The sequence below is a fragment of the Scyliorhinus torazame genome, chromosome 9 (assembly GCF_047496885.1).
Source record: "Scyliorhinus torazame isolate Kashiwa2021f chromosome 9, sScyTor2.1, whole genome shotgun sequence".
Taxonomy (NCBI): Eukaryota; Metazoa; Chordata; class Chondrichthyes; order Carcharhiniformes; family Scyliorhinidae; genus Scyliorhinus; species Scyliorhinus torazame.
In genome coordinates this window covers 258,516,293-258,543,074 of record NC_092715.1, presented here as the reverse complement: position 1 = coordinate 258,543,074, position 26,782 = coordinate 258,516,293, and the positions used below count along the sequence as shown (strand labels likewise).

Here is a 26,782-nt window from a genome sequence, read left to right as displayed (position 1 = left end):
TTTGAGAGTGGAACTTGAACCCTTTACCTGATGCCTCGGATTGGAGGGTTACCTCGCGAGGAGAGGCAGGTCCATGACACTCACGTCCCTCAGTTGTCTAACTCCCTTTTCAATTTATTTAATAAGCTTCCGCTATTTTTCCAGGTAGAACATTCCAGATCGCGACAACTCTTGGGGAGCAAAACAAATTCTCCCCGTCTCCCCTTCTAGATCTTTTGCCGATGATTTGAAATCGATGAACTCTGATTATTGACCCATTTGCCCAGAGGCTCCGTTTTGAGGCCTAGTTCACTGATAAGCCAGGGTTTCCGGATCAGTATTTTGTTTTCTGATGGCCTTCTCTCTCCCAGGGGTGATGAGAGGGTTCGAGGGCTGGCCACTCCACAGGCCTTTAAAATTCTGAAAGGGCTTGAAATAGAAAAGACTTGGAAAAGATGGTTCCGCTTGTTTGGGATGGAGGTTGCCGGGGGAAGGGGGGGGGGGGGGGGGGAATGGGTGGTGAGGAGATCAAAACTGGAAGACATATCTTTCCACAGAGTGCGGTGAAAATGTGGAAGCCACCACCACGGGGAGCGGTTGAGGCGAATGGTGTGGAAATGTTTGAGAGAAAGTTGGATAAACTGGTGAAGTAAAAAGGTTGACAAAAACATGCTAATCCTGCGGGTCACAAAGACCGAGAGGAAGCTGATGTGGAGCATAAAGGTCGGCGTGGATTTGATGGGCTGAATGGCCTGTTCCTGTGCTGTAAATTCTATGTAATCTATTGAATCATAACATAGAAGGAGGCCATTCGGCCCATTGCACGTGCACCGACTCTTTGAGAGAGCAAATTGGTGCCATTTTCCAGCAAATTCTTTTGTTTAAATCCCTTCAAACAAAGTTGGCACAAGCTATCAGCTGAAACTCTGACGTCTATTCCCCCCCACAGTGGTTAGGCACCTGAATTCGAATCGAGGAGATGGTGCATGCTAAAGAACCCAGCCTGCCCCTTCTGAGGATGTAGTGCAAAGTCTACAAAATGGTTGCAGGGTCTTACCAGGGCCCTTTATTCTGGGACAGAGGATCTGCAAGGGTCGGCGAGGTTGGCCGTCTTTGCCGGCACTTTGCGCTGTCCTGACGACCTCCCTCTGGCGCCGCAATTCATCCTCGCGATCCTGGGCTGCTCGGATCTCCTGCTCAATCATCGACAGGGTCTTCTGTTTGCGGGAGCGCAGCTTGAAGGGTCCAGTCTGGGCGATGACCTCCGGCTCCTGCGAGTGACTGACAAAGACGTTGTTTTGGGAATAGTCCGTTGGCTCCAGGTAGTTGGCGCTGTCGCTGAAGGGGCTGAACTCGGGCTTGTACAGGGAGGGAGGGGAGCCGGCCCAGGCTGCGTCGGCACTGCTGCATTGTCTAGCTGCTGCTGCCGGCGAGCTTTCCCCCTTGCCACTCTCCATCTCGCCATCAGGCAAACCCTTTGGCGCGGAGGATCTCCGTTCCTGCACTAAAGGTGCCGGTGTCTGTAACGGCGCTGGCTCAACAGTCTGTGATTCCGCCAGAGGTGCAGGATCGATCCCCGCTCTCTCGCTGCCCAACGCCGTCTTTGGTTGCAACGGCTCTTGACCACCTTCACCCGGCCCGACGTCCGCGCGGCTCTGCTGTGCCAACGCCAGCTGGATGGCATCCTGCACCAACCTTTCCGCTTGGCATTGCAGCAGTCGCTCCCTGTCCGACAGCCCGGAATGCGTCCGCTGGTACAAGTCGTCCTCACTGAGTGCGTTCAACGTTCCCCCTCTCTTGTGAGAGCTCTCGTCACCCTCCCCGTCCACGGGTGTTAACGTGTGGGGTGTCTGAGGCTGGGAAAACTCTTGCGACCCGCTCAAAGAGTAGTCCAGAGAAACATTCATGGTCTCGTTTGAAGCCCCACTGTCGCTCACGTTGTCGATGCTGAAGTCATTGGAAAGAGTTTCCATCACTGTGGTGTCCTGGGATCGGAGAGACAACTCATCCAAGCCAGAATCCAGTTCCTCGGAGGTGCTAGGAAGACAAGCGCATTTGTAGTAGGACTCTGAAACGTCGTTGTCTTCATCTTCACTGAGCACCGTCAAAACCGCCCTGACCCGGGTAAACCCTTCATCATCCTCATGGATCTTGTTGACCATCTCGGCTTTCATGCGGTCACTGATAAGTTGGTCAGGAGATGTTTGCCGAGGCGTCTCCAGGCCCAAGGACTCTTTCTGCCCATTGGCCTGCAGAGCTGGGGTTGTCGCCTGGATTGTGGCCATTTGCCCTCCTTCAGGCACAAAGCTGACTTTGGAAGCTTTAACAACAGCCACTTCACTGGCCCCGATGTGCACCGTCTGCCCCTGAGCCTGGCTTGGCTCAGTCACCAGGATCAGAGCCGCGGTGCTGTCCTTCTGAGGTGCCTCCGCCCTCTGTGACCCTGGCCTGACGGAAACCCCTTTAGTGGCCACCGGCCGCTTCTGGTTGGCCTGAGCGTCATTTTCGGACCTGGTCTCCATTTTTAAAAACTGCTGCCTCGCCGCGGAAAAATCTATTTGCTCCGTGAGAACGTCTTCTCTGCTTACAACGATGGGGTCTGGCGTCACAAAGACGTGGGCTCTCTGCCTGGGAGAAACCGGGGAAAGACCCCCACCTTGTTTCCTCTGCTTTCGTTCTGCGTATTTCTTGTGCGATTCCAGCTTATCCGGGTCCAGCTGCTCTTCAATGGACTTCTCCTGTGGCGGCTTCCATTTCTCCGCGATACTGGGGTTCTTCTTCACCACCTGGCTTTTAATGACCTCCTGTCTCGCTCTCTCAAGCTCTGCAATTTCACTGGACGCTCGCATTTTCTTAATCCTGTAGGCCTCACTCTTGTCCCCGTCCACAAAAAGCCTGGCGGGTTTTTTGTCCCTGTGAGAGGCCCGGAGTTCAAATTTGGCTTCTTTCTTCAGAGGGACGGCGGTGGCCACGCCGCCCTTCGAGGACCTCCTGGAGTTTGACACCTGAAGCTCTTCCCCCTCCAGGCCGTTGTGATTGGGGAGAGGTTCAGCCGTGGCCGGGCCCGGAGAATGGCCATTCAACTTAATCTCATCGTCCCTCGGGCCGCCAGCCTCCTGTCGCTCGACAAGAGGCAGCTCTGGCCTCACAACGGTTACAACGGAATTGGCAGGCGAGACCGGAGCGGCGGGCGTTGTGGAAACAGGTGGACTTTGCCCGCCCACTATAACCGCACACGGCTCGGGCGAAGCTGGCACACTTAATCCGTTTTCGAGGTTGGAATCACAGCAGTTGGCTTCCAAGACCTCATCCAGGTACCTGATCTCCTTTGCAACGTCACTGTCCAGCGATTCCTGCTGGCTCTTGAGGCCATTCTGGTCTTTCCCACCCAAGCGATTCAGCTGACCGTCCACTACAGCCAACTCCGAGACTGGGACCTTTGGCGTCACCGCGCCAACGCTCTTTGCACCGCGAAGCTGCTCGTCTATCTCCATCCTTCTCTCTAGCCCAGGCGAATCAGTCCTTTTCCTCCGTTTTCCTTTCCTCAGTTCAGTCTCATCCTCCAGGAAGCTGGGAGGGGATTTCTGCACAAAGTACAAAAGACGAAAACCATTAGTCTCAAATATCCAAACAGCATGAAAAATACATGCTTTACATTACAGTGGCTGGAGACACTTTGGGCATTTGCGCAGCAACTTATGGTAATTAAAGAGCCGTTTTGGTGCCCCCCTGCCCTCTAGAGGGGACCCATGTGAGCAGGGCATACAACTTGGTGCCTCCTCAACCAATCAGGGAGCTTATGGAACAAAGGCAAGTAGATGGAATTAAGATACAGGGGCGCCCCGATCGAATTGGAAGGTGGGTTAGGCTTGAGGGGCTGAATGGCCTCTTCCTGTCCCTTTGGTCCTCCCTCTGACGTCCTTGACTGTCTTCCGTTTTCTCCGAGTAGGAGAGCCTTCCTGCATTTGCTTGCCCCTTTTGCTCCAGAAGCTGCCTCCGTCCCAATGGCCCATCAGCACACGGCGGGAACGCTTGGCTCGCCAGCTCAATACAACGGAACCCACCGGGGCCTCTTTTAAATCTGGCACGAGCCTTTCACCGGTCCCGCGGTTGGCCATTCGCGGATGCTTCCGCCGGAGTAGCGGAGAGGAACTATGGCCACTGAAAGGTTAAGGTAGCATATGCTCACTTCCAACAAGCGAGCTGAAAATAAACTGCGCCTTTACATGCAGCACCTTGAAGAGGTTATTCGTGTTTATTTATAGCCGTCAATAAGAACATTATCTTTGGCTTTAGCAGCATGCTTTATTAGACCCTGGTTAATAGCTGGAGATATATTTTTGACAGATTATATTTTCCACGTCACTTTCCCTCAGTATCGTTTTCCTCCGAGCCTAAATTTAGCACATTTCCTTTCATAGTCGCTTCAAACCATTAAAATCTGTGTGTTTCGACCGGATTCCAGAAGAGAACCACAAGGATGACCGTATTAGGTGCATGACTGTTGCATATTAAACCTTGCTGACATCAAGTCTTGTTGCCTTAATCCAGGTTTAGCAGTGGGGCTGCTCTTGCTCGCACTCCTAGTTCTCAGTGGAATAGACCCAATGGTTATCTCACTTTAACCCTGCAGCATGGAGGAGGCGACTCGGCCCATCGGGTACAGGATCCCCTGCCCCCCCCCGCCCATCGTGTACAGGATCCCTGCACCCCCCCCCTCCTCCCCCCCCGGCCCATCGTGTACAGGATCCCTGCACCCCCCCCCCCCCCGGCCCGTCGTGTACAGGATCCCTGCCCCCCCCCCCTCAGCCCATCGTGTACAGGATCCCTGCCCCCCACCTCCCCCCCGGCCCATCGTGTACAGGATCCCTGCCCCCCACCTCCCCCCCGCCCATCGTGTACAGGATCCCTGCACCCCCCCCGCCCATCTGTACAGGATACAGGATCCCTGCAACCCCCCCCCCCCGGCCCATCGTGTACAGGATCCCTGCACCCCCCCCGCCCATCGTGTACAGGATCCCTGCAACCCCCCCCCCCCGGCCCATCGTGTACAGGATCCCTGCACCCCCCCCTCCCCTCCGGCCCATCATGTACAGGATCCCTGCACCCCCCCCCCCTTCCGGTCCATCATGTACAGGATCCCTGCACCCCCCCTCCCCTCCGGCCCATCGTGTACAGGATCCCTGTACCCCCCCTCCCCCCGGCCCATCATGTACAGGATCCCTGCCACCAGCCCCCCCCCCCCCCACCCCGGCCCATCATGTACAGGTTCCCCCCTCCCCCCCACACCTGATTCAGGTGCCTCCCTGAGGAGCCTCTGCAACCAGCCGACCTGGCCCTCTGCTCAGCGGCCTTTATTGAGGCCTTTACGTTTCCCCCAACTGTGATTAAAAGTCTTTCTGGAGGTTTTGTCACATGACTTGCCTCCTCCCAATTGTTTCAGCCATTATAATAATAATAATCTTTATTGTCACAAGTAGGCTTACATTAACACTGCAATGAAGTTACTGTGAAAAGCCCCTAGTCGCCACATTCTGGCGCCTGTTCGGGTACACAGAGGGAGAATTCAGAACGTCCAATTCACCTGACAAGCCCGTCTTTCGGGACTTGTGGGAGGAAACCGGAGCACCCGGAGGAAACCCACGCAGACACGGGGAGAACGTGTGCAGACTCCGCACAGACAGTGACCCAAGCCGGGAATTGAACCTGGGGCCGTGGAGCTGTGAAGCAACAGTGCTACCCACTGTGCTACCGTGCCGCCCATATGTCAGCCAACACACCTCTCCACCCTGCTGAGGGGAATGGTGGGGTTAATGGTAATGTCATTGGACTTTGTGATCCAGGCTGATGCTGTGAAACACAGGGGTTCAAATTCCACCCTGGCAGCTGGTGGAATTCAAACTCAGCTCATCTCTGCTGGCTCCTTCGCACGCCGTCCATTTGGTACCTCTCTACCCGCACAAGGTTTCATCCAACTCCCCTTTGACAGTTACCCCTGAATATGTTCCATCTCCATTTTCGGCAGCGCAGAGCAGATTACAACTTGTTCACATATATTCGTCCATCTAGTTCCAACCCATTCTATAAGCAATAGCCTGAGACATGCGCAAAATACGGTGGATGCTACAAATTTTCCACGAGTGCCCCCTCCCCCACTCCTACCTAGTTGAGCACATCGGGCTAAATCACTGGCTGTTAAAGCAGACGAAGGCAGGCCAGCAGCACGGTTCAATTCCCGTACCAGCCTCCCCGAACAGGCGCCGGAATGTGGTGACTCGGGGCTTTTCACAGTAACTTAATTTGAAGCCTACTCGTGACAATAAGCGATTTTCATTTCATTTCATGCATGTTCAGGGCACCCCTGGGTCCGACCCCTGGCTGTGCTAGCGTACCACCTGCCCAGACCCCGACCAACCAGGGGCCTCCGATGGCAACATCTCACGAGATCTCGCCCCGATCATGTCCCGAGCGGCGCAAATCTTGCGCGAGGTTAACGACCTTGTGTCCCGAGTCGGGTGCGACGAGGCCATTAGATCGGGCCCAGAGATAACGTTTCGAGTCTGGCTCGTTTGGAGAGCCGGGGCAGGCACGGTGGGCCAAATAGCCTCCTTCTGCACCATAATGATTCTGCGATAGGACTCATTAAGCAGAAGCGTCATATTGGACTCGAAACGTTAACTCTGATTCCATCTCCACCGATGCTGCAGGAGCTGCTGAGCATTTCCAGCATCTTTTGTTTTTACCTCAAATATATGTCTTCGGTTTGGAGTGAAGTATTGTGAACATGTGCACTGTGATGCAAATCCACGCAGATTCACTCATTTTAATCGCCCTCTGTAAGGTCTGGCAGTGATTTTCAACAACTTTTGTATGGGAGGTGCCTTGCAAACAGTGATAAACTCCAGGAACCGCCTGGTCACACTCCAATCTCAATCGCCCAGTGGACAAAATGAGCTGCTGAATGCATAACAGCGATGTGATTGCATTGAACTAAGTTTTTAAAAAATAAATTTAGAGTACCCAATTCATTTCTTCCAATTAAGGGGCAATGTAGCGTGGCCAATCCACCTACCCTGCACATCTTTGGGTTGTGGGGGCGAAACCCACGCAAACACGGGGAGAATGTGCAAACTCGACACGGACAGTGACCCAGAGCCGGGATCAAACCTGGGACCTCAGCGCCGTGAGGCAGCAGTGCTAACCACTGCGCCACCGTGCTGCCCCCCCGCATTGAACTAAGTTGCATAAAAATGTTATGCCCCGGTGATATGGAAAGCAGAAGATAACTAATTGAAAGGGATCTTGTAGAGTCCCTGGCATTAGTTTTGAGACAGGCCGGGAACGCAAGCGAGAAGGCCTCCACTCTCGGATCAAAGTTAGATGGTGTCAAAGCTGCTTCAGGGTTGCCAACCCTCCTTGATTAATTCCTGGAGATTCCAGGTGTAATAACCCAGAGGAAAGCTTAGTCGTAGACTAAGGTGGATTTCGTTACATATCTGCGATAGTCTGCGCAATGCATCAGCTCACTCCACTCCCTAGTGGGAAGGGTTGCGCTAGTGTCATGGTGGGGGTGGGTGTCGGGGTGGCACCCCCAGGGACACATCCTACTAAAATTGGCAACCAAACGTTAACAGGGCCCTGACTCCATGATGATCTTGAAAGGTCAACTTTCCTGTCTTAGAACCATATTCTCAGAAATGGGAACTGCTGGCCCTCAGCAGTGTGGCGTGTACAATGAACAGGGTTTATAACTGTAGAGGCCAGCAAATTGGCTATGAATGTTGTACTTTGAAATGTTGAGACCTAATTGTAAATATGACCATCACATGCTCCAGTAAACCACTTGCTTCAACAGTCGTGTTCCTAAATATGGCAATGATCTAAAGCAAACACACTGGGAAGATAGCCTGACAGTCTTGCTGGAAGTGTGGTACCTTGGCAAAGTATTTTGGAATACTAAGCCGAGCGAAAGTTCTGATGGCAAAGCTCTTCTGTCACAATTATCAAATTTGCATTTCAGGCAGAAACTCTTTGGCTGTTCCAGTGTTACATTGAATCAACGGCTCGAGAAGAGAAACAGCAAACGTTTGTAAATGTCCAGCCTTCACAATACCTTGAGCAATCAGAAATCCAAGACTCCATAAATGCTGAGGTTTATAAGTGCTGAGGTTTAGAAATGCGGAGGTTTATAAGCCCTTCCTTCTTGGATAGTAAACTCAATGGAGCCAGTATGGGCAGCACAGTAGCACAATGGTTAGCACTGTTGCTTCACAACGCCAGGGACCCGGGTTCGATTCCCGGCTTTGCTCATCGTCTGTGCGAAGTCTGCGCGTTCTCTCCGTGGGTGTCCTCCGGGTGCTCCGGTTTCCTCCCACAAATCCCGAAAGGCGTGCTTGTTCGGTGAATTGGACATTCTGAATTCTCCCTCTGTGTACCCGAACAGGCGCCGGAATGTGGCGACTCGGGGATTTTTGCAGTGACTTCATTGCAGTTTACTTGTGACACAATTAAAGATTATTATTATCTCTGCTTTAGCACAGAGCTAAATCGCTGGCTTTTAAAGCAGACCAAGGCAGGCCAGCAGCACGGTTCAATTCCCGTCCCGGCCTCCCCGAACAGGCGCTGGAATGTGGCGACTAGGGGCTTTTCACAGTAACTTCATTTGAAGCCTACTTGTGACAATAGGCGATTTTCATTTCATTTCATTTCAATACACCCCAGTTCCAAAATGTTTGGATGAACAACACTATGCTGCGTATAGATAGAGTTACCAACCCTCCAGGATTGGCCGGGAATCTCCAGGAATTGAAGATTAATTTCCAGTAACACTGATGGAAATATCGGGACATTAAAAATATTGGTTTTTTGGGGTCATTTTCCTTGAACATTTCTCTTTAACAGCTGTAAAAACATTGACGAATGGCTGTTTGGCTGATAGTCAAGGATCATATGATTGGGGACGGAGTCTCTTTGCTTTCCAATTGGTGGAGGAAGGCAGTATGTCACAAGGATGGCTGCGTTGACCGACTGGAGCGTGGGGGGGGGGACGGGGGGGGGGGGGGACAAGTCATGTGATAAAGCCTCCAGGAACACATTTAATCACAGTTGGCAACCCTACGTGTATATTAAAAAAAAAATGTTATTCGTTGATGGGACGTGGTGTTGCAGGTTGTGCCAGTATTTATAACCCATCCCTAATTGCCCTTGAGGGGGCAGTCAACCACATTGCTGTGGGTCTGGAGTCACATGTAGGCCAGACCAGGTAAGGACGACAGACTTCCTTCCCTAAAGGACATGAGTGAACCAGATAGGTTTTTCCAACAATCGACAATGGTTTCATTAGACTTTTAATTCCAGATTTTTATTGAATTCAAATTTCACTATCTGCAGATGTGGGATTTGAACTTGGGGGTCCCCAGAGCACTACTCTGGGTCTCTGGTTTACTAGTCCAGTGACAATACCATTATGCCACCGCCTCCCCTTAGAATATCAATATTGTTAGATGGTGCCATAGAAACACATCAGTATCAGTCTTACAACACTGTAATCTCTTAGCTCGCAATATACCATCTCCCATGCATTCTTCTGGGTTTGCCATTTTCCTATTTGGACATATTCTTGGAGGTTACTTGACCTCCCAAAGCCTGACCCACATAAAGTTGCCATTGTCCCAGATGTCCACAAGCTGCTTTCCCCTTTGCGGGGGAGAGCTGACTGGTGGTGACTTAACCTGACTTAACCGGAGGACCTCCTCACCTCAGGCGAGGGGAAAGGTTGAGAAGGCGGAGCCTTCATGAATAACCTCAGCCAGTACGGGAACTGAACCCGCGATGTTGGCCCTGCTCTGCATCATGAACCAGCCGTCCAGCCAACTGAGCTAAACTGGCCCCCGCCCGCATGTGCCACCATTGACTACCCAACACGGCCCATGATTGTGAGGTGTTGCCATCTCAGCTGCTCAGAATAGTGAAAAGTTTCACCATTATCCGCTTGGGTGAGTCTTGACTATCAACATCTCTCTTGCCCACGTCCAATCCTGGCTAATAGATACAAGTGTGTGAAGGAACTGAAAGGGACGTGTTTCAATAATTTCACCTGGGTTGCTTGCAGCAACTTTAATTCCCGAGACTCCGGGGCAATCCCCAAGGGTTGGCGACCCAAACTGCAAGGTCTGGCTTATTTCACTTTGACTTCACATCAAAGATCATGGTGAACACAATGCACACACACACACGCCCAAAACATCCGAACCACGGAAGACAGCAACATATTATTGGTGATTTTACCGTGCTGTGACAATCTTCGCCGTTTTAACTGAGTCGGCCAGGACCCAACAGTGTGAAGAATCTGAATGAACTTTTATTTAATTCATCCATGGGGCGCGGGCATCGCTGGCAAGGCCAGTATTTATTGCTCATCCCTACCTGTGCTCGGGAAAGTTGGAGGGAACTGCCTTGAATATGTTTAAGGCACAGGTAGACAGGTTCTTGGCTAGCAAGAGAGTCAAAGACGTAGGCGCAACATGAGGCTGAGGGTCAGGTCAGTCTGACACGGTGGCACAGTGGTTAGCACTGTTGCTTTACAGCTCCAGAGTCCCAGGTTCGATTCCCGGCTTGGGTCACTGTCTGTGCGGAGTCTGCACGTTCTCCCAGTGTGTGCGTGGGTTTCCTCCGGGTGCTCAGGTTTCCTCCCGCAGTCCAAAGATGCGCAGGTTAGGTGGACTGGCCTTGATAAATTGCCCTTAAGTGTCTAAAAAAGGGGTTACGGGGATAGAGTGGAGGTGTGGGCTTAAGTGGGGCACTCTTTCCAAGGGTTGGTGCAGACTCGATGGGCCGAATGGCCTCCTTCTGCACTGTAAATTCTCTGATTCTATGATCTTCTTGAGGCCGTCTGGCTTACTCCGAATTTGTATGTGCATATTATTTTATTAAATTCTTACAGGGCATCACCGGCTAGACCAGCATTTTCAATGCCCACGGTAATTGCCCTTGGGAAGGTGGTGGTGAGCCTTCCTCTTGAACCGTTGCAGTCCAAGTGGCATAGGTACACCTACGGTGCTATTAGGGAGGGAGTTCCAGGAGTTTGACCCAGCGACAGTGAAGGAACGGTGATATAATTCCAAGTCGGGCCGGTGTGTGACTTGGAGGGGGACTTGCAGGTGATGGTGTTCCCATGTGTCTGCTGCCCTTGTCCTTCCAAGGTGGTAGAGATCAGGGATTTGGAAGATGCAGTCGATGGATGTTCGTGGGCCTTCTTGAATACAACCCAGAGGCTGCCTGGGCCATTTCAAAGGGCAGTTTGCCACATTGCTGGGGGCCTGACGTTACATTTGGCCAGCTAGCGTATGGATGGCAGATCTCCTGCCCAGAGGGGCATTGATGAACCAAATAAGGTTCATGAGGGAGTGTTGGCAGTGTTAATTTACTTCCTTCACACTATCAGGTTTGTGAAGATGAACTCCTTGACTATCTTACCAACTCTCAATGTTTGTCCAGCGTGTAGAAAGTGGGCGTAGAAATCTGATCAGCAAGAGGGAAGGAGCAAACGGTTATGTGAACACTTAAGGAGTGAAGAGAATGCCAGTGGGGAGGCAGGACAAGGCGGGCGCATCTTGTTACTTAGAATGAGGGAATAGAAATGACGCGTCTCCTCGATTTCTACAGAGAAAAGTGAAAGCAGACTGGTGGGAATCCTCGGGAAGAATGTGAATTCAATGGAAACTTTGAAACCAATGAGGGTTGAGAAGTGATTCAGGATGACTCAAAGCACCTCATGTTCGATGAATTATGTGTTGTTCCTGTTGTTAAGCAGATAAATATGCCAGCTGGCACTTCCAGAGACAACTGTATGTTCAATGATCAGATGGTCAAGGGATAAAATAGGAACATAAGCTGTAGGAGCAGGAGGAAATCGAGAGCCTGCCTCCCTCCCCCTCAAAGTCACTATGATCATGGCCGATCTGATGTGGCTTTAACTCCACTTTCCCCTCTGTACTCCCGCTGCCTGTGACCCTTGACTCTCTGGTCATTCAAACGTCCATCCAACTCTGTCTTATATATGTTCCATGACCCACTGCTCACTGGGGTGAGAGAATTGCAAACACTGATGACCCCCTGGGAGGAGGAATCCCTCCCCATCTCCGTCTTAAATGGGAGAACCCTTATTTTGAAACTGTGGCGCCCTGGTTCACCCACGAGAAGGAATAGTGTGGTTAGCACTGCTGCTTCACAGTGCCAGGGACTGGGTTCAATTCCAGCCCCGGGTGACTGTCTGTGTGGAGTTTGCACTTTCTCCCTGTGTCTGCGTGGGTTTCCTCCGGGTGCTCCGGTTTCCTCCCACAGTCCAATGATGTGTAGCTTAGGTGGATTGGCAATGCTAAATTTCTCCTTAGTTTCCAAAGGTTAGTTAGGGCTATGGGGTTGCATGAGTGAATGGCCTCCTTCTACACTATAGGGATTCTGTGATTCTAACCTGTATTTCATATTTGTGGCAGTCATGTTCTTAAAAGCCCTTGGGCTGGATTCTCCGCACTCAGCCCTGGTTGAGGGCGGGCCGTTCGGAGGGCAGGGGGGCCTTATAAACGGCCGGGCAATTTTTTGGGGGGCGGTCAGGGTCGGGCGCGCGGCCGATCGGGGGCACTATGTTCAGGGTCCAGCTCCGTGTTCTGAGTCCGCCATGCAGCACGGCGCTGCCGCTGGAGTCTGCCACCATGCTCGTCCTCCGACCCGGAAGCTGCTAGTTTTACACTGGGTCCCTGCTAGCCCTCTGCAGGGCTAGGAATATGTGACCCTTTCACGCCAGTTTGTCTGGTGTGAAAGTCCACAGTTTTTACGACGGCGTGGGGACATAGTCCCAAAAAACAGAGAATCCAGCCCCTTGTTTAAAATATATATAGGCAGTGTGTCTGCAAAAACTGTAATTAAGGAGTCATAAAAGGTGAGGTTATGATTCATTCTAATCACTTACTTGATTACAGAAAAAGTTCTAATGGAATATTATTATAATTGCTGGAGATTCCCTGGAATGTAGATAATTTATGGGGGGAGTGGTGTTCCGTCCTACCTAAGCAGGTCATGGAACTTACTGGCGTACAGATGATGTAATTATAGGGAGGACAAGGTCTGTCTGTGTTACAGTTCACCATAGGATTTGAGTCTGACAAGACAGAAGGATTTTATATTGAACAGCAGTATTGCCAAATGCTGTTAGGTTGAGCATAAGTGGACCGAATCTACTCTTGAAAAGATCTCTCTACAAAGTCTCTACATAGTTGAGCAAGTAAACCTGATTTGTTAACTTTATTTATAAATGGCATTTGAACTGTATTGGGTTGCTTAAGTGGAGTTAGTAGCGGGTATAGATAGTAAGTTTAAGTTTTTCGTTGTGATTGAGAACAGTGTAACAGATAATTGTAAAGCTATTTTCTTTGATGTTAATGTGGTTAATTCTGTGTTCAAATTTGTTTTAACATAAAAGATATTGGTCAGTGCCATCACTCCTGGGGGGGGGGGGAGTATAATTTCTTCGCAGTTGTACAAGTTTAAAAAAATAGTGTCTGGTGTTCTAATCCAGTGTCTTAACAATTGTTGGGGTCTGGTCCAGTTCGCTAATACAAGAGAATGATGGCAGCTCCAAGCATGCGGGAAACACTGCACTGAGGTACCAGGCAAGGTCGTGCACTTGTCTCTGGAGCCATCAACTTCCCAGTGGGAACTCAGTCTCCCAAACAAAAAATGTTAATCAAAGGCATTCCAGGACGGGTCTTGTGGGAGTGGAAGCATGGGAGGAGATAACCTAATTTGGAACAAAATAGTAAAAGTTAAATCACGCCAGCAGTATAAGTCCATTGACCCAAGAGGGCTGGACCTCCTGGCCTTAAGCGCCGTGAACTAATCGTCTGGCTTAGCAATGCTGAGCTGAGCTGCCATATTCTGTGCAGCTGGACTCTGGCTCATTTTCAGGGAATTTGGGACAGTAAGCGGTTGTCACACTGTTTGCAGGAAATTGAAACCGAACCTTAGGTCTGTTAGTGGGATGTCAAAGGCTGCCTTCTTGAAAAGGAGATACAGATTTCTGGCAAAGGAAGTCAATGGTATTCTCAGAAATGGTTGAGGAAGGATGGGTGAGGAGGGGGTGTGTGGTGGTGGTGGGGAGGGGGGGGGGTGGTGGTGGTGGGGCGGGGGGGGGATGAACAGAAAGAATCAACCTACCAATTTTCACAAAGAGTGTGGAATTTTTCAGGGGAATGTTTCCGCAGAGTTTTGACCCTGTAATTTCAGAAACGCAACAGTTTTCTTCTACTTAATTTTCCTTACGTGCCACCTTAAGAGAAGGGGGATTGAGAAGCAGCTGGAGACGGTGGTGTTGACGTTTTGACTTACATCAAGAGGAAACAAATGCTCTAATCATTATTTGAATTGCAGTATGCCCTTTCAACTACAGTGGAAAGTTTGATATAGCCCCCATCCATCAGTTAGCCATTGTTCAAGACTTCCTATGCTCTGGGCTAGAACTGCTTGAAGTTCAGATTAATTTATTCCTATTTTTTGACAGTATTGTAAAAAACGTTACAATTTTCTTCCAAGGTTGTGGGGTTGATAAACTGTTTCAATTACAATTTCAGTCGTCTTCCATTTACTAACCACACTTACAGCAGCGTCACAAGTTGTATTACTTCACAGACTAACAATTTGTGGCAGCATCACTGGCTTAGCAACACAGAATGTGTTCATTGGCAATTTAGCAATGTTACGATCCCAATTGGTGTTATAACTGGACGGGAAGATCCCAGAATGGAACCCCTGGCTCTGTCATTTTAACTTTTTTTGTACAAAACATGGAGGAACAGAGTCGCAGGACCGTAAATTTGTTTTAACAAGAATGAAAAAAAAAAAAATTAAACATGAAAACAACGTGAAATGATACAATATTCCTTTACTCCCCCCCCTTTAGCTTAACAATTACACACAGGTTTTTAAGATAAACACAAAGTACACCTTATGCTACAATTAACACACAAAGTCCCTTTTAAGCGCACAAGATGACTGTGGTAATACAAACCCCTCCCTGAACCTAAATGCATGTTTGGGGATTTCTCCTCAAAATATGCTCAGATTATTCTTTTTTAAAAATAAATTTAGAGTACCCAATTAATTTTATCCAATTAAGGGGCAATTTAGTGTGGCCAATTCACCTACCCTGCAAATCTTTGGGTTGTGGGGGCGAAACCTACGCAAACACGGGGAGAATGTGCAAACTCCACACGGACAGTGACCCAGAGCTGGGATCGAACCTGGGAACTCGGCGCCGTGAGGCATCAGGGCTAACCCACTGCGCCACCGTGCTGCCAGGTTATTCTTATACCGTGAGCCTCCCTGTCTCACTGAACTCTGACTGCCATATAAATGATTTCAAATTCTGCATTCAAAAGTCACACTTCCAAATCTTCTTTTACATTATGCTTTCACTCTGCTATTTCCATCAAGGATTCGCTTTCAGGTTTTACATCTCTCCAATCAGGTTTCCTTTGTCTTAACCATTACTCCATAGTATGGCTTTTCTTCTAGTAAGGCTGAGAGAGATGTTTCCTCTTTAGCCTTCTAAAATCAACTACGTCTAGCAGAGCTGTGAGAACTGCCTTCTCCCTCACTGTATTCCCCTTCCAACCACAGAAACATTAAATTAAACTCACTTAAAACTATACATTATTTCTAATGTTTACCAATGCAAATATAAATCCCTTAAAACTACCTTTGTTTTCCTAACAGTAAGCAGTCTAACTCCCTGCTATAGTTACCTCCAGATGTGATTATTCCACTGCTCCTCCAGCCTGTCTCCCATCTCCCACTATCTGTAAACATTCACTAATCCAAAATCCTGCTGCTCGTATCCTAACTTACATTCAAGTTTCATCCTTATGCTCAAATCCCCCACATGGTCTTGTTTCCTTTAACCCATAACCTCATCCATCCACAACTCTCTGAGAACAATGTGCTCCTCCAATTCAGGCCTCTTCCTTCCCGAACTTGATCTCGCTACCGTTTGCAGCCCTGCTTTAGCCGTCTTGGCCATCAGCTCTGGAATTCACACCCTACACCTCTGACCTTCTCCCCTCCTTTTAGATGCTCATTAGAATGTAATGCGTTAATATCGTGTCAACCGTTGTCTAATCACGTTCTTGTGAAGCTCCTTGACAGACTTTACTCGGCTATAGGATTGCCAACTCTGGCTGGACATATTCTGGGAGATGTCACATGACCATCTACCTGCCTCTCCCCCCCCCCCCCCCTCACTCTCCTGCCATTGGTCCCTCAGCCAGATTGAGAGTCACGCAGCTTGGGGCCATCCCACTTTCCCAGGCCCAGACCCTCATTATATTTCAGGTTGAGCGCAGCTTCTCCCTTGCACCCCCTCCTGGAATGGGCGGCCCTCGGCGAGAACTAACCCCGAGGTGCGCCCCCCCCCCCCCTCCCGCCCCAGCCCCCCACCTGCATTTTTCCCATCTCAGAAGTTCTGCAGGCAGTGAGGAGACCAAACCAATCTCCAGACTCCACAGAGAGACCCGACGATATCAACCCCATTCTGGGGGCCGCCACCTTTACCGGGAAGCAGACCCGGCGCTCTGCAAATGTCCGGCTACCCCCAGCATCCCCCTCAGCATTCCCCCCCCCCCCCCCCAGACAAAAGGTCCCGCTGTCTGCCAACCCCAGCCCCGCCCTCACTCAACATCCATCTCGTATATCCTGTTAAAATATTTTTGGCTTGGTTTTAATAATCACCAGGTGACAAGATGCCGATTGCGGACTCCCAGCTAATCTGGGAGGGTTGGTAACCCTATTCTGTTAAGGAGGCTATATAAATGAAGGTTGTTGCTGCAATGGTAGGGAGATACATTCTACTGTTGCCTGCTCCGGCGTTTTCTTCCCTGGATGCAGTTGGTTCCTTGCTTTGCTCACTTTTCAATTTCCTTACAATTCATAGATTTTGCAATATCAAATCGGCAACTTATCTGATCGCTCGTCCTCCACCTTTCACCCTCACTAGTGTCCAGTGGTATGTATCCTGGTGCTTTAGTCCAATTGAAATATTTTTAAAAACATACTGACGCCACTATTTCTGGTAATCCAGTTGAAATGAACTTTAAGGATTATCTATAAGCCCTTCAAAATTGAAATATATATATATATATTATATATATTTAATCTGTTGCCCGAGGCGGAATTCTGAGATTTCTACAATGGAACATTCTGAAGGTTGAGTGTTTGAATGTTACAATGAGAATAATTTTCATTAGGAGGTCCAGGCCACCATCCTCACCTACACTGAATGCCTCAAAACTGGTCTGATGACTCTCCGACCAGGACAGAAGGAGGCCATTCAGCCCATCCCCTGTGCACCAGCTCTTTGAGAAGGGTGTCCAATTAATCCCCAATCCCTTGCTTCCGCCCCCCAAAACTCCCGAAACGTCCTCCCCATTTGAAAGTAGGCATTGAATCTGTTTCCATTGCTTTTTCAGGCAGCTCATTCCAGATAACAAACCACTACATATGAAAACATTTCCCTCATCTCACCTTGATCTCTTTTGCCGATACCGTTTCCCCTTGTCCCCTGGTTACTTCAGCCAATGGAAATAGTTTTACCTCATCAAAAATAGGAGCAGGATTAGACCATTCAGCCCCTCGAGCTCTTCCACCATTCAATGATATAACGGCTGATCTGTACCTTAATGTCATCGACCCACCTTGTCTCCTTATCCTTATTGAACAAGAATCGTTCAGTCTCAGGTTTAATATTATTAACTGAGCCTGCATCTCCTGCGTTTTGAGGGAGAAAGCTCCACAATTCTATCACCTCTTGCAAGAAGCAGTGTTTCCAAACGTCTTTCTTGAATGGCTTGGTTCCCATCTCCTAAACCTGTCTGCCAGCAGCAAAGGGATCCCTCTCTCCATAATATCATAGAATAAAGAAAAATACAGCACAGGAACAGGGGGCGGGATACTCCGACCCACCGCCGGGTCGGAGAATCGCCGGAGGGGGCGGCGTGAATCCCGCCCCGCCACTGGCTGCTGAATCCTTTGGCGCTGGTTTTCGGGCGGGGATCATGCCGCGCTTGTCGGAGGCCGTTGGCAGCGGCCGCTCCGGCAATTCTCCGGGCCCTGATGGGCCGAGGGGCCGCCCGATTTCGGCCAGTCCCGCCGGCGTGAAATGGACATGGTCCATCCCAGCGGGACCTGGCTTGGAGGGCGGCTAGCGGAGTCCTCGGGAGGGCGCGGGGGAATCCGGCCCCAGGGGGGTCCCCCACGGTGGCCTGGCCCACGATCGGGGCCCACCGATCTGCAGGGGGCCTATGCCGTGGGGGCACTCTTTCCCTCCGCGCCGGCCATGGCGGAGCCTTACAGAGGCCGGCGCGGAGAAGAACTCCCCTTCCCATGTGCAGGAAACACGCCGGCGATTCTGCGCATGCGCCAACTCGCACCGGCCCACAGCGGCCCTTCGGCACCGGTTGGCGCGGCACCAACCTCGCCGGTGCTGGCCTAGCCCCCGGAAGTGTGGGGGATTCCGCAACTTCCGGGCGGCCCGACGCCGGAGTGGTTCGCGCCGCTCTTGGCGCCGGGCCATCTCGCCAATTGCGGGAGAATCCCGCCCAGGCTCTTCAGCTCTCCCAAGCCTGCACCGACCATGCTGCCCGTCTGGTAGGCAGTATGGTAGCACATGTGGCTAGCACTGTGGCTTCACAGCACCGGGGTCCCAGGTTCGATTCCCCGCTGGGTCACTATCTGTGCGGAGTCTGCACATCCTCCCCGTGTGTGCGTGGGTTTCCTCCGGGTGCTCCGGTTTCCTCCCACAGTCCAAAGATGTGCAGGTTAGGTGGATTGGCCATGATAAATTGCCCTTAGTGTCCAAAAAGGTTAGGAGGGGTCATTGGGTTAAGAGGATAGGGTGGACGTGAAGGCTTAATTAGGTAGGTGTTGACTCGATGAGCCGAATGGCCTCCTTCTGCATTGTATGTTCTATGTTCTAACCTAAAACCTTCTGCATTTCCAGGATCCCTATCCCTCTAGTCACATCCTATTCATGTATTTGTCAAGATGCCCCTTAAAGGTCACTTTCGTCCCTGCTTCCACCACCTCCTCTGGCAACGAGTTCCTGGCACCCGGTCTGTGTAAAAGCTTCTGACTATCCACTCTGTCTATGCCCCTCATAATTTTGTAGACCTCTATCAGGTCGCCCCTCAACCTCTATTGCTCCAGTGAAAACAAACCGAGTTTATTCAACTTCTCCTCATAGCTAATGCCCTCCATACCAGGGAACATCCTGGTAAATCTCTTCTGCACCCTCTCTAAAGCCTCCACATCCTTCTGGTAGTGTGGCGACCAGAATTGAACACTATACTTCAAGTGTGGCCTAACTAAGGTTCTATACAGCTGCAACATGACTTGCCAATTCTTATACTCAATGCCCCGGCCAATGAAGGCAAGCATGCCGTATGCCTTCTTGACTACCTTCTCCACCTGTGTTGCCCCTTTCAGTGACCTGTGGACATGTACACCCAGATCTCTCTGACTGTCAATACTCTGGAAGGGTTCTGTCATTAAGTGTATATTTCCCACCTGCAAAAATGCATTTCCTCACATTTGTCCAGATTAAACTCCATCTGCCATCTCTCCGCCCAAGTCTCCAAACGATCTAAATCCTGCTGTATCCTCTGACAGTCCTCATCGCTATCCGCAATTCCACCAACCTTTGTGTCGTCTGCAAACTTACTAATCAGACCAGTTACATTTTCCTCCAAATCATTAATATATACTACGAACAGCAAAGATCCCAGCACTGATCCCTGCGGAACACCACTAGTCACAGCCCTCCAATCAGAAAAGCACCCTTCCATTGCTACTCTCTGCCTTCTATGACCTAACCAGTCTGTATCCATCTTGCCAGCTCACCTCTGATCCCGTGTGATTTAACTTCTGTACCAGCCTGCCATGAGGGACCTTGACAAAGGCTGAAGTCCATGTAGATAACTTCCACTGCCCTACCTTCATCAATATTCTTGTCACTGCCTCAAAAGACTTGATCAAGTTAGTGAGACATGACCTCCCCTTCACAAAACCATGCTGCCTCTCACTTGCTTCCAAATGGGAGTAGATCCTGTCTCGAAGAATTCTCTTCAGTAATTTCCCTACCACTGACATAAGGCTTACCAGCCTGTAGTTCCCTGAATTATCCTTGCTACCCTTCTTAAACAAAGGAACAACATTAGCTATTCTCCAGTCCTCTGGGACCTCGCCTGTAGCCAGTGAGGATACAAAGATTTCTGTCAAGGCCTCAGCAATTTCCTCTCTTGCCTCCCTCAGTATTCTGGGGTAGATCCCATCAAGCCCTGCGGACTCATCATGTTTTGCAAGACGCCCAACACCTCGTCTTTTTGGATCTCAGTGTGACCCAGACTATCATAGAATTTACAGTGCAGAAGGAGGCCATTCGGCCCATCGAGTCTGCACCGGCTCTTGGAAAGAGCACCCTACCCAAGGTCAACACCTCCACCCTATCCCCATAACCCAGTAACCCCACCCAACACTAAGGGCAATTTTGGACACTAAGGGCAATTTATCATGGCCAATCCACCTAACCTGCACAACTTTGGACTGTGGGAGGAAACCGGAGCACCCGGAGGAAACCCGCGCACACACGGGGAGGACGTGCAGACTCCGCACAGACAGTGACCCAAGCCGGAATCGAACCTGGGACCCTGGAGCGGTGAAGCAATTGTGCTACCGTATCTACACACCCTTCCCCAGAGTCATCATCCACCAAGTCTTTTTCTTTGGTTAATACTGATGCAAAGTACTCATTCAGTACCTCCACCCATGTCCTTGAGTGGGCGAACTCTTTCCCTGGCTACTCTCTTGCTCTTTATATATATATATATATATATATATATATATATATATATATGTGTATAAAGCCTTGGGGTTTTCCTTAATGCTATTTGCCAATGACTTTTTGTGACCCATTTTAGCCCTCCTGACTTCTTGCTTAAGTTCCTTCCTACTTGAGGGTGGCATGTGGTGCAGTGGTTAGCACTGGGGCCGCAGCACTGAGGACCCGGGTCACTGTCCGTGTGGAGTTTGCACATTCTCCCAAAGTCTGCGTGGGTTTCACCCCTACAACCCAAAGATGTGCAGGTTAGGTGGATTGGCCACGCTAAGTTGCCCCTTAATTGGAAAAAAAAATAATTGGGTGCTCTAAATTAACAAAAAAAGTTCCTTCCTATTTTCCTTATATTCCTCTCGGACTTTTTCTGTTCCCAGCCTTTCAGCCCTTACAAATGCTTCCTTTTTCTTTTTGACAAGGCCTACAATATCTCTCGTTATCCAAGGTTCCCGAAACTTGCCATACTTATCCTTCTTCCTCACAGGTACATGCCAGTCCTGAATTCCTAACAACTGACATTTGATTTACCCTCAAACATCAGCCCTCAAATCTAGATTCTTCAGTTCCTGCCTAATATTGTTATAATTAGCCTTCCCTCAATTTAACGCCTTCACCCGAGGACTACTCTTTATCCAACAGTACCGTAAAACTTACTGAATCTTTTCAAAATCCTAAAGACCTCTCAAACAGAAGGACGCGCATAATTATACTAATAATCTTTATTGTCACAAGTAGGCTTACATTAACACTGCAATGAAGTTACTCTGAAAAGCCCCTAGTCGCCACATTCCGGCGCCTGTTCGGGTACACTGAGGGAGAATTCAGAATGTCCAATTCACCTAACAGCACATCTTTCGGAACTTGTGGGAGGAAACTGGAGCACCCGGAGGAAACTCACGCAGACACAGAGAGAACGTGCAGACTCCGCACATACAGTGACCCAAGTCGGGAATCGAACCTGGGGCCCTCGCGCTGTGAAGCAACGGTGCTTACCACTGTGCTACCGTGCCGCCCATCCACGTAACATTTGAAACTGCTTCACAGCCTCTGACGGCAATCTGCTAATACGGGAAACACGGCAGCCAATTTGCACACAGGAAACTCCTCCTGTGGAATGTAATCCCACAAACAGCAATGTGGCAGATCTTACTAATCTGTTAACTGAGGGAGAAATATTTGACCAGCACATCGAGGAGAATTCCCCAGCTCTCCTCCAGATAGTGCCATGGGATCTTTTACACGTACCCAAGCAGGCGGCTAGGGCCTCAGTTTAACATCTCCCCCAAAAGACGGTACCTCAGACAGTGCGACACGCCCGGCCTACTGCACAGGATCGTCAGTCTTAATTTTTGAGCAGGACTTGAGCCCCTGTCCCTGCGACTCAGAGGTGACAATGCTACCAACTGAGCCATGGCTGACACACGAACATCTCTTTCCCTATTATATTTGAGGGGTTATGTACTCTGGCTGTGATCCAACGGCCTCGTCGCGCCCGACATGGGACGCGACCGGTAAATCTCGCGAGAGACCTCTCGCAAGATTCATGCCACTTGTTACGCCTCTTGAGATCTAACGAGACCATACGAGATCTCGGGGGGGGCGTCGGGATTTGGATCCTCCCCTCAATGGGCAGGGTCCAGATTTGCATATTTAAGCCTGCAGTTAAACTCACTTAATTATTATTTAAAAAAAACAAATTTAGTGTACCCAATTAATGTTTTTCCAATTAAAGGGCAATTTAGCTTGGCCAATCCACCTAGCCTGCACATCTTTGTGTTGTGGGGGCGAAACCCACGCAGACACGGGGAGAATGTGCAAACTCCACACGGACAGTGACCCAGAGCCGGGACTGAACCTGGGACCTCGGCGCCGTGAGGCAGCAGGGCTAACCCACTGCGTCACCGTGTTGCCCTAAACTCACTTAATTATGTCTATGCCGGAGTTACCCAAGGCACGGGATCGAACGGGATCTTGCCCCTGCCGGGGATCGGGCCTGTGGGTGCGGTGGGGTGGGCTCGAAGAGATGGGTGTGGGGGGCTCGAGGACCCCCCAATTGGTAGGTTCCGGAGACCACAGTCGGGAGTCCAGAGATTGCGGCTCCGTCTCTTCCTACATTTGCGAGCTGAGCTCAGTGCGCCCTCGGTAGCGGCGTTCCTCGCCGAGGCCCAAAAATGAAGCAGAGTCTCGTTTAATAGCGGGGCCGTTCTTGGCATTGCGAGAGCCGGGAAACACCCCGTTAAACGCACCCGAAACACCACTCTGTTTCATTTCCGTTAAATCGCCCCCTCCGTTTGTGCAATCCCGTCGCATAATCTAAATCTTGCAACCCCGGGTAACATTCTTTAACCTCATCGTGGCCTGACTCCCAATGAACCCTGATTGCAGCACCAATTGCAAGGAGCGGCAGGGCGGAAGATTGGGTTCGTTAGCTGTCAATTAATAATCGGCTGTTGCCGATTTCAGCGAGTTAACGAAGGGCGCAGCGATGCATCACAAAGCTGTGCCTCTTTATTTTTGAAAACGCGCTTTTTAAACTTTCGACCGACAGCTGAAACAGTTAAATCCGTTCTGATTTGGAAGAGGCGTGCCCTCGAGAAAAAGCACCTTAAACCTTTGTGACGACCAACCGAGGGGGCTGAATAGAGAGCTCAGCCCCTTCTCACCCCACCGCAACCAATGACTGAACATCTTCAACTTTTGCTCAGAGAAGGATAATCTGGAGAACTAAATAGGCTCAACGGAAAAAGGACTTGACCTCGATTCAGTCAGGAAAAAAGCACGCCCTGCCAAATCGGAGTTGACGAGTTCTGCTTTTTGCAATGCTTTAGGGGGATCTGGCTGTGACCGTGGTGTGAAAGGCATCAGATCAAACTCTGGGTGTGGAATCCAACAGGAAAATCCAGGGAATTTAACGGGAAAGGGTCATGAGAGTGGGCCAGAAACACACTGTCCGGGGGGGAAGGGTGCTCCACATTCTTTTTGACCTCGACTCATTCTCTTTCGCCGTGGGACTTTGCAATGAATTCTGAAGTAATCGTAGCCAAAGATAATTGTGCATTCCACTGCATGCCGATCTTATGTCTTCACACACAGTAGCCAGCACAGTGTCTAATGGATTCTGCATCGTGCAGTTTTGACCAGAACACTGACATCAACAACTGGGGAAAAAAATGCCTCGTATATTTTGCGGCAGGACAGTGGGACTAAAGAGTGCTTAACACCATAACAATGGACTCGACATTTCGCAACACAATGTGGAGATCACACTCTGTGAGCTCATTCGGACCAAACGTTACAGCTCAGCAGGAAGCTATTCAGCTTGGATTTGTTTTGAACAGATTCATTTTCATTTACACTCTTTGGGCACGATCCAATGGCCACACTGCGACGGAAAAGCAGCTCGCCGTGGCGCAGCGTGGCTGATAAAAACTGGGAGACCCCGCTCCTGGGATCTACCCGGCTCGCAATGCCCCGCGAGATCCAACCCATTGTGGGCGGGATCACTTTGGCAAATCTGCATATTAGAGCGTGACAGCTAGCCTCACTCTAATGTGCAGATTCCCGAGGTACCTGAGGCTTTGGGATCCATCCTCTTTGCCTTGGGGACCTCAGGTGAGTGCCGTTCTGCACTGGTCCCCACCACAAACTGGGAGGAGCGCATCACCAAGGTCAGACAGAAACTGGGCGGGTGGGAGCAACGCTCCCTCTCCATTGCGGGCAAAACCCTGGTCATCAGGTGTGAGGCACTCTCGGTGTTACTGCACGTAGCGCAGGTCTGGCCCATTACCCGACCCTATGCCGCAGCAGTCACCCGGGCCATCTTCAAATTCATCTGGAGATCCAAGATGGACCGTGCCCGAAGGGACACCATGTACAAACCTCTGGATAAGGGAGGGAAAAACGTACCCAACGTCTCCCTCATCCTGATGGCCACCTTTGTGTGCAGCTGCATCAAGCTGTGTGTGGATCCCCGGTATGCAAACACCAAGTGTCACTACATACTGAGGTTCTACCTGTCCCCGGTGTTACGAAGGATGGGCCTGGCCTCATTGTCGCGGAACGCTCCAAGTAGTTGGAGCGTGCCGTACCACCTGTCCCTCGTGGAAAAATTTTTGAAGAAAAACACCTTTGACCACAAGGCAATGAAGCAGTGGTCAGCACGCAATGCCCTCGGGGAGAAGCAGACTGTGGAGGACGTTGGACGGTTCCCTGAGCAGACTGTCAGAGTCATCTGGCAGAACGTCTCATTACCAGAACTTACAAACAAGCACCAAGACCTAGCTTGGCTGGTGGTGAGAAGGGCCCTCCCTGTCAGATTCTTCATGTACACCCGAAGGCTCTGCGCCGTTGCACGCTGCCCGCGGAGTGGCTGTGGGGGAAATGAGACGGTCACCCACCTCCTTGTGGAATGTGCCTTTGCAAAGAAGGTCTGGAGAGAGATGCAGTGGTACTTGTCAAGGTTTATCCCGAGCAGCTCTGTGACACAGGACTCTGTGCTCTACGGACTGTTTCCAGGGACACACACCGAGACAAACATCAACTGCTGCTGGAAGGTCATCAACTCGGTGAAAGTCGCTCTTTGGTCTGCCCGAAACTTGCTGATCTTCCAGTGCAAAGAGCTGCCCTCGACCGAGTGTTGCAGACTGGCACATTCCAAGGTCCAGGACTACGTGCTGAGGGACGCACTCAAGCTTGGGGCCGCTGCCGCCAAGGCGCAATGGGGAAAGACCACTGTGTAAGGTCTTACCAGCAAATGTACACCGAGGGGCGGGTAACAGTGTAAACCCCCCTCGGTCTGGGTCATTAACACTCCAATGTATAAAAGAAACATGACAATGTAAATGTTTAAGAAGGAATTGTAACGTAAAGAGCGATATGTGTGTAATGTTATCAAAATTGAATGGAAGAAAGTCACGGGAATGTGTAACTCTGATGGAAATGTACAGTCAAGACAATTTGAAATGATCTGTAATGTTTAGTATAGTTTTTATGAATAAAGTATATTTTTTTGAAAAAAAAAACTGGTCCCCACCGACGGGGATGAGATGGAACTGCACTTATGGGGGTTCCCAGGGGATTGGAGACCCCCAGCTGGGTGCGCTTCGGGCAGGGTGGCGTCCTGGCACTGCTGGTGCCACCTGGGTACCTTGGCAGTGCCAGCCTGGCACTGTCCAGGTGTCATTGTAAGCTGGCATGGACACTGCCAGGTTGGCCCTGCCAAGCTGGCATTGAGGGGATGGGGCTGGGACCCTCCCATGGTGCAAGATCAGGACGGCGTTTAAAAATGGCAAGTGAATCTCCCTACTGTACCAAACGGGGCAATGTGTGGACTTGGCCGCGTGTTGCCCGTTTGGGCCCCTTATACAATGTGTGTCGCGTTGAATAGCTAGTTCTTTCTCGGTACTGCAAGCGCTGGGAAACACACAACTAAACACGCTCGCTATGGAACTTTGTTCCCATTTGAGAGAATCGCGCCCTCTACTTCAGGAGCAGTTGAGAAGAATTATTTCCGGGTGAAGTGAATCGATCATCAAGCTCAGGAAGCAAAGGAAAGTGCTGGCTTGCACCTCAGGCCCTAAAGCACGTCACAGCCAATGAAGTAAAATAGCTCCATGGGATTTTTTACATCCATCGGAGCCTATCAGGCCTTAGTTTAATATTTCATTCTCAGACTGCCTCTCATACTCCCATCAGCCTAGACGTGTCGCTGGAATGGGACTTGAACCCACAACCTTCAGTGTCACAGGGTGGGACCTTCCACTTGAGGGGGGTGTCTTGTGAGCTGCCTGAAGAAAAACGGCAACACACACCCGCACTGACTCACAGGGGGGATGGTCCCCTATATCTTCTGCCATCAGGCGGCACTTA

General features: G+C 50.3%; 1 protein-coding gene across 4 annotated transcripts in view; it reads right to left on the bottom strand.

Annotated features, from left to right (window-relative positions):
- Positions 1 to 26,782, bottom strand: part of palm2akap2 (PALM2 and AKAP2 fusion) — a 475,642-nt gene that overhangs the window by 21,632 nt on the left and 427,228 nt on the right. For all 4 annotated transcript variants that reach the window (XM_072517289.1, XM_072517288.1, XM_072517291.1 and 1 more), the window contains one exon: positions 1,037 to 3,563. In XM_072517289.1, the coding sequence (XP_072373390.1) occupies positions 1,037 to 3,563 (2,527 nt within the window). The remainder of the gene's footprint in view (positions 1 to 1,036; positions 3,564 to 26,782) is intronic.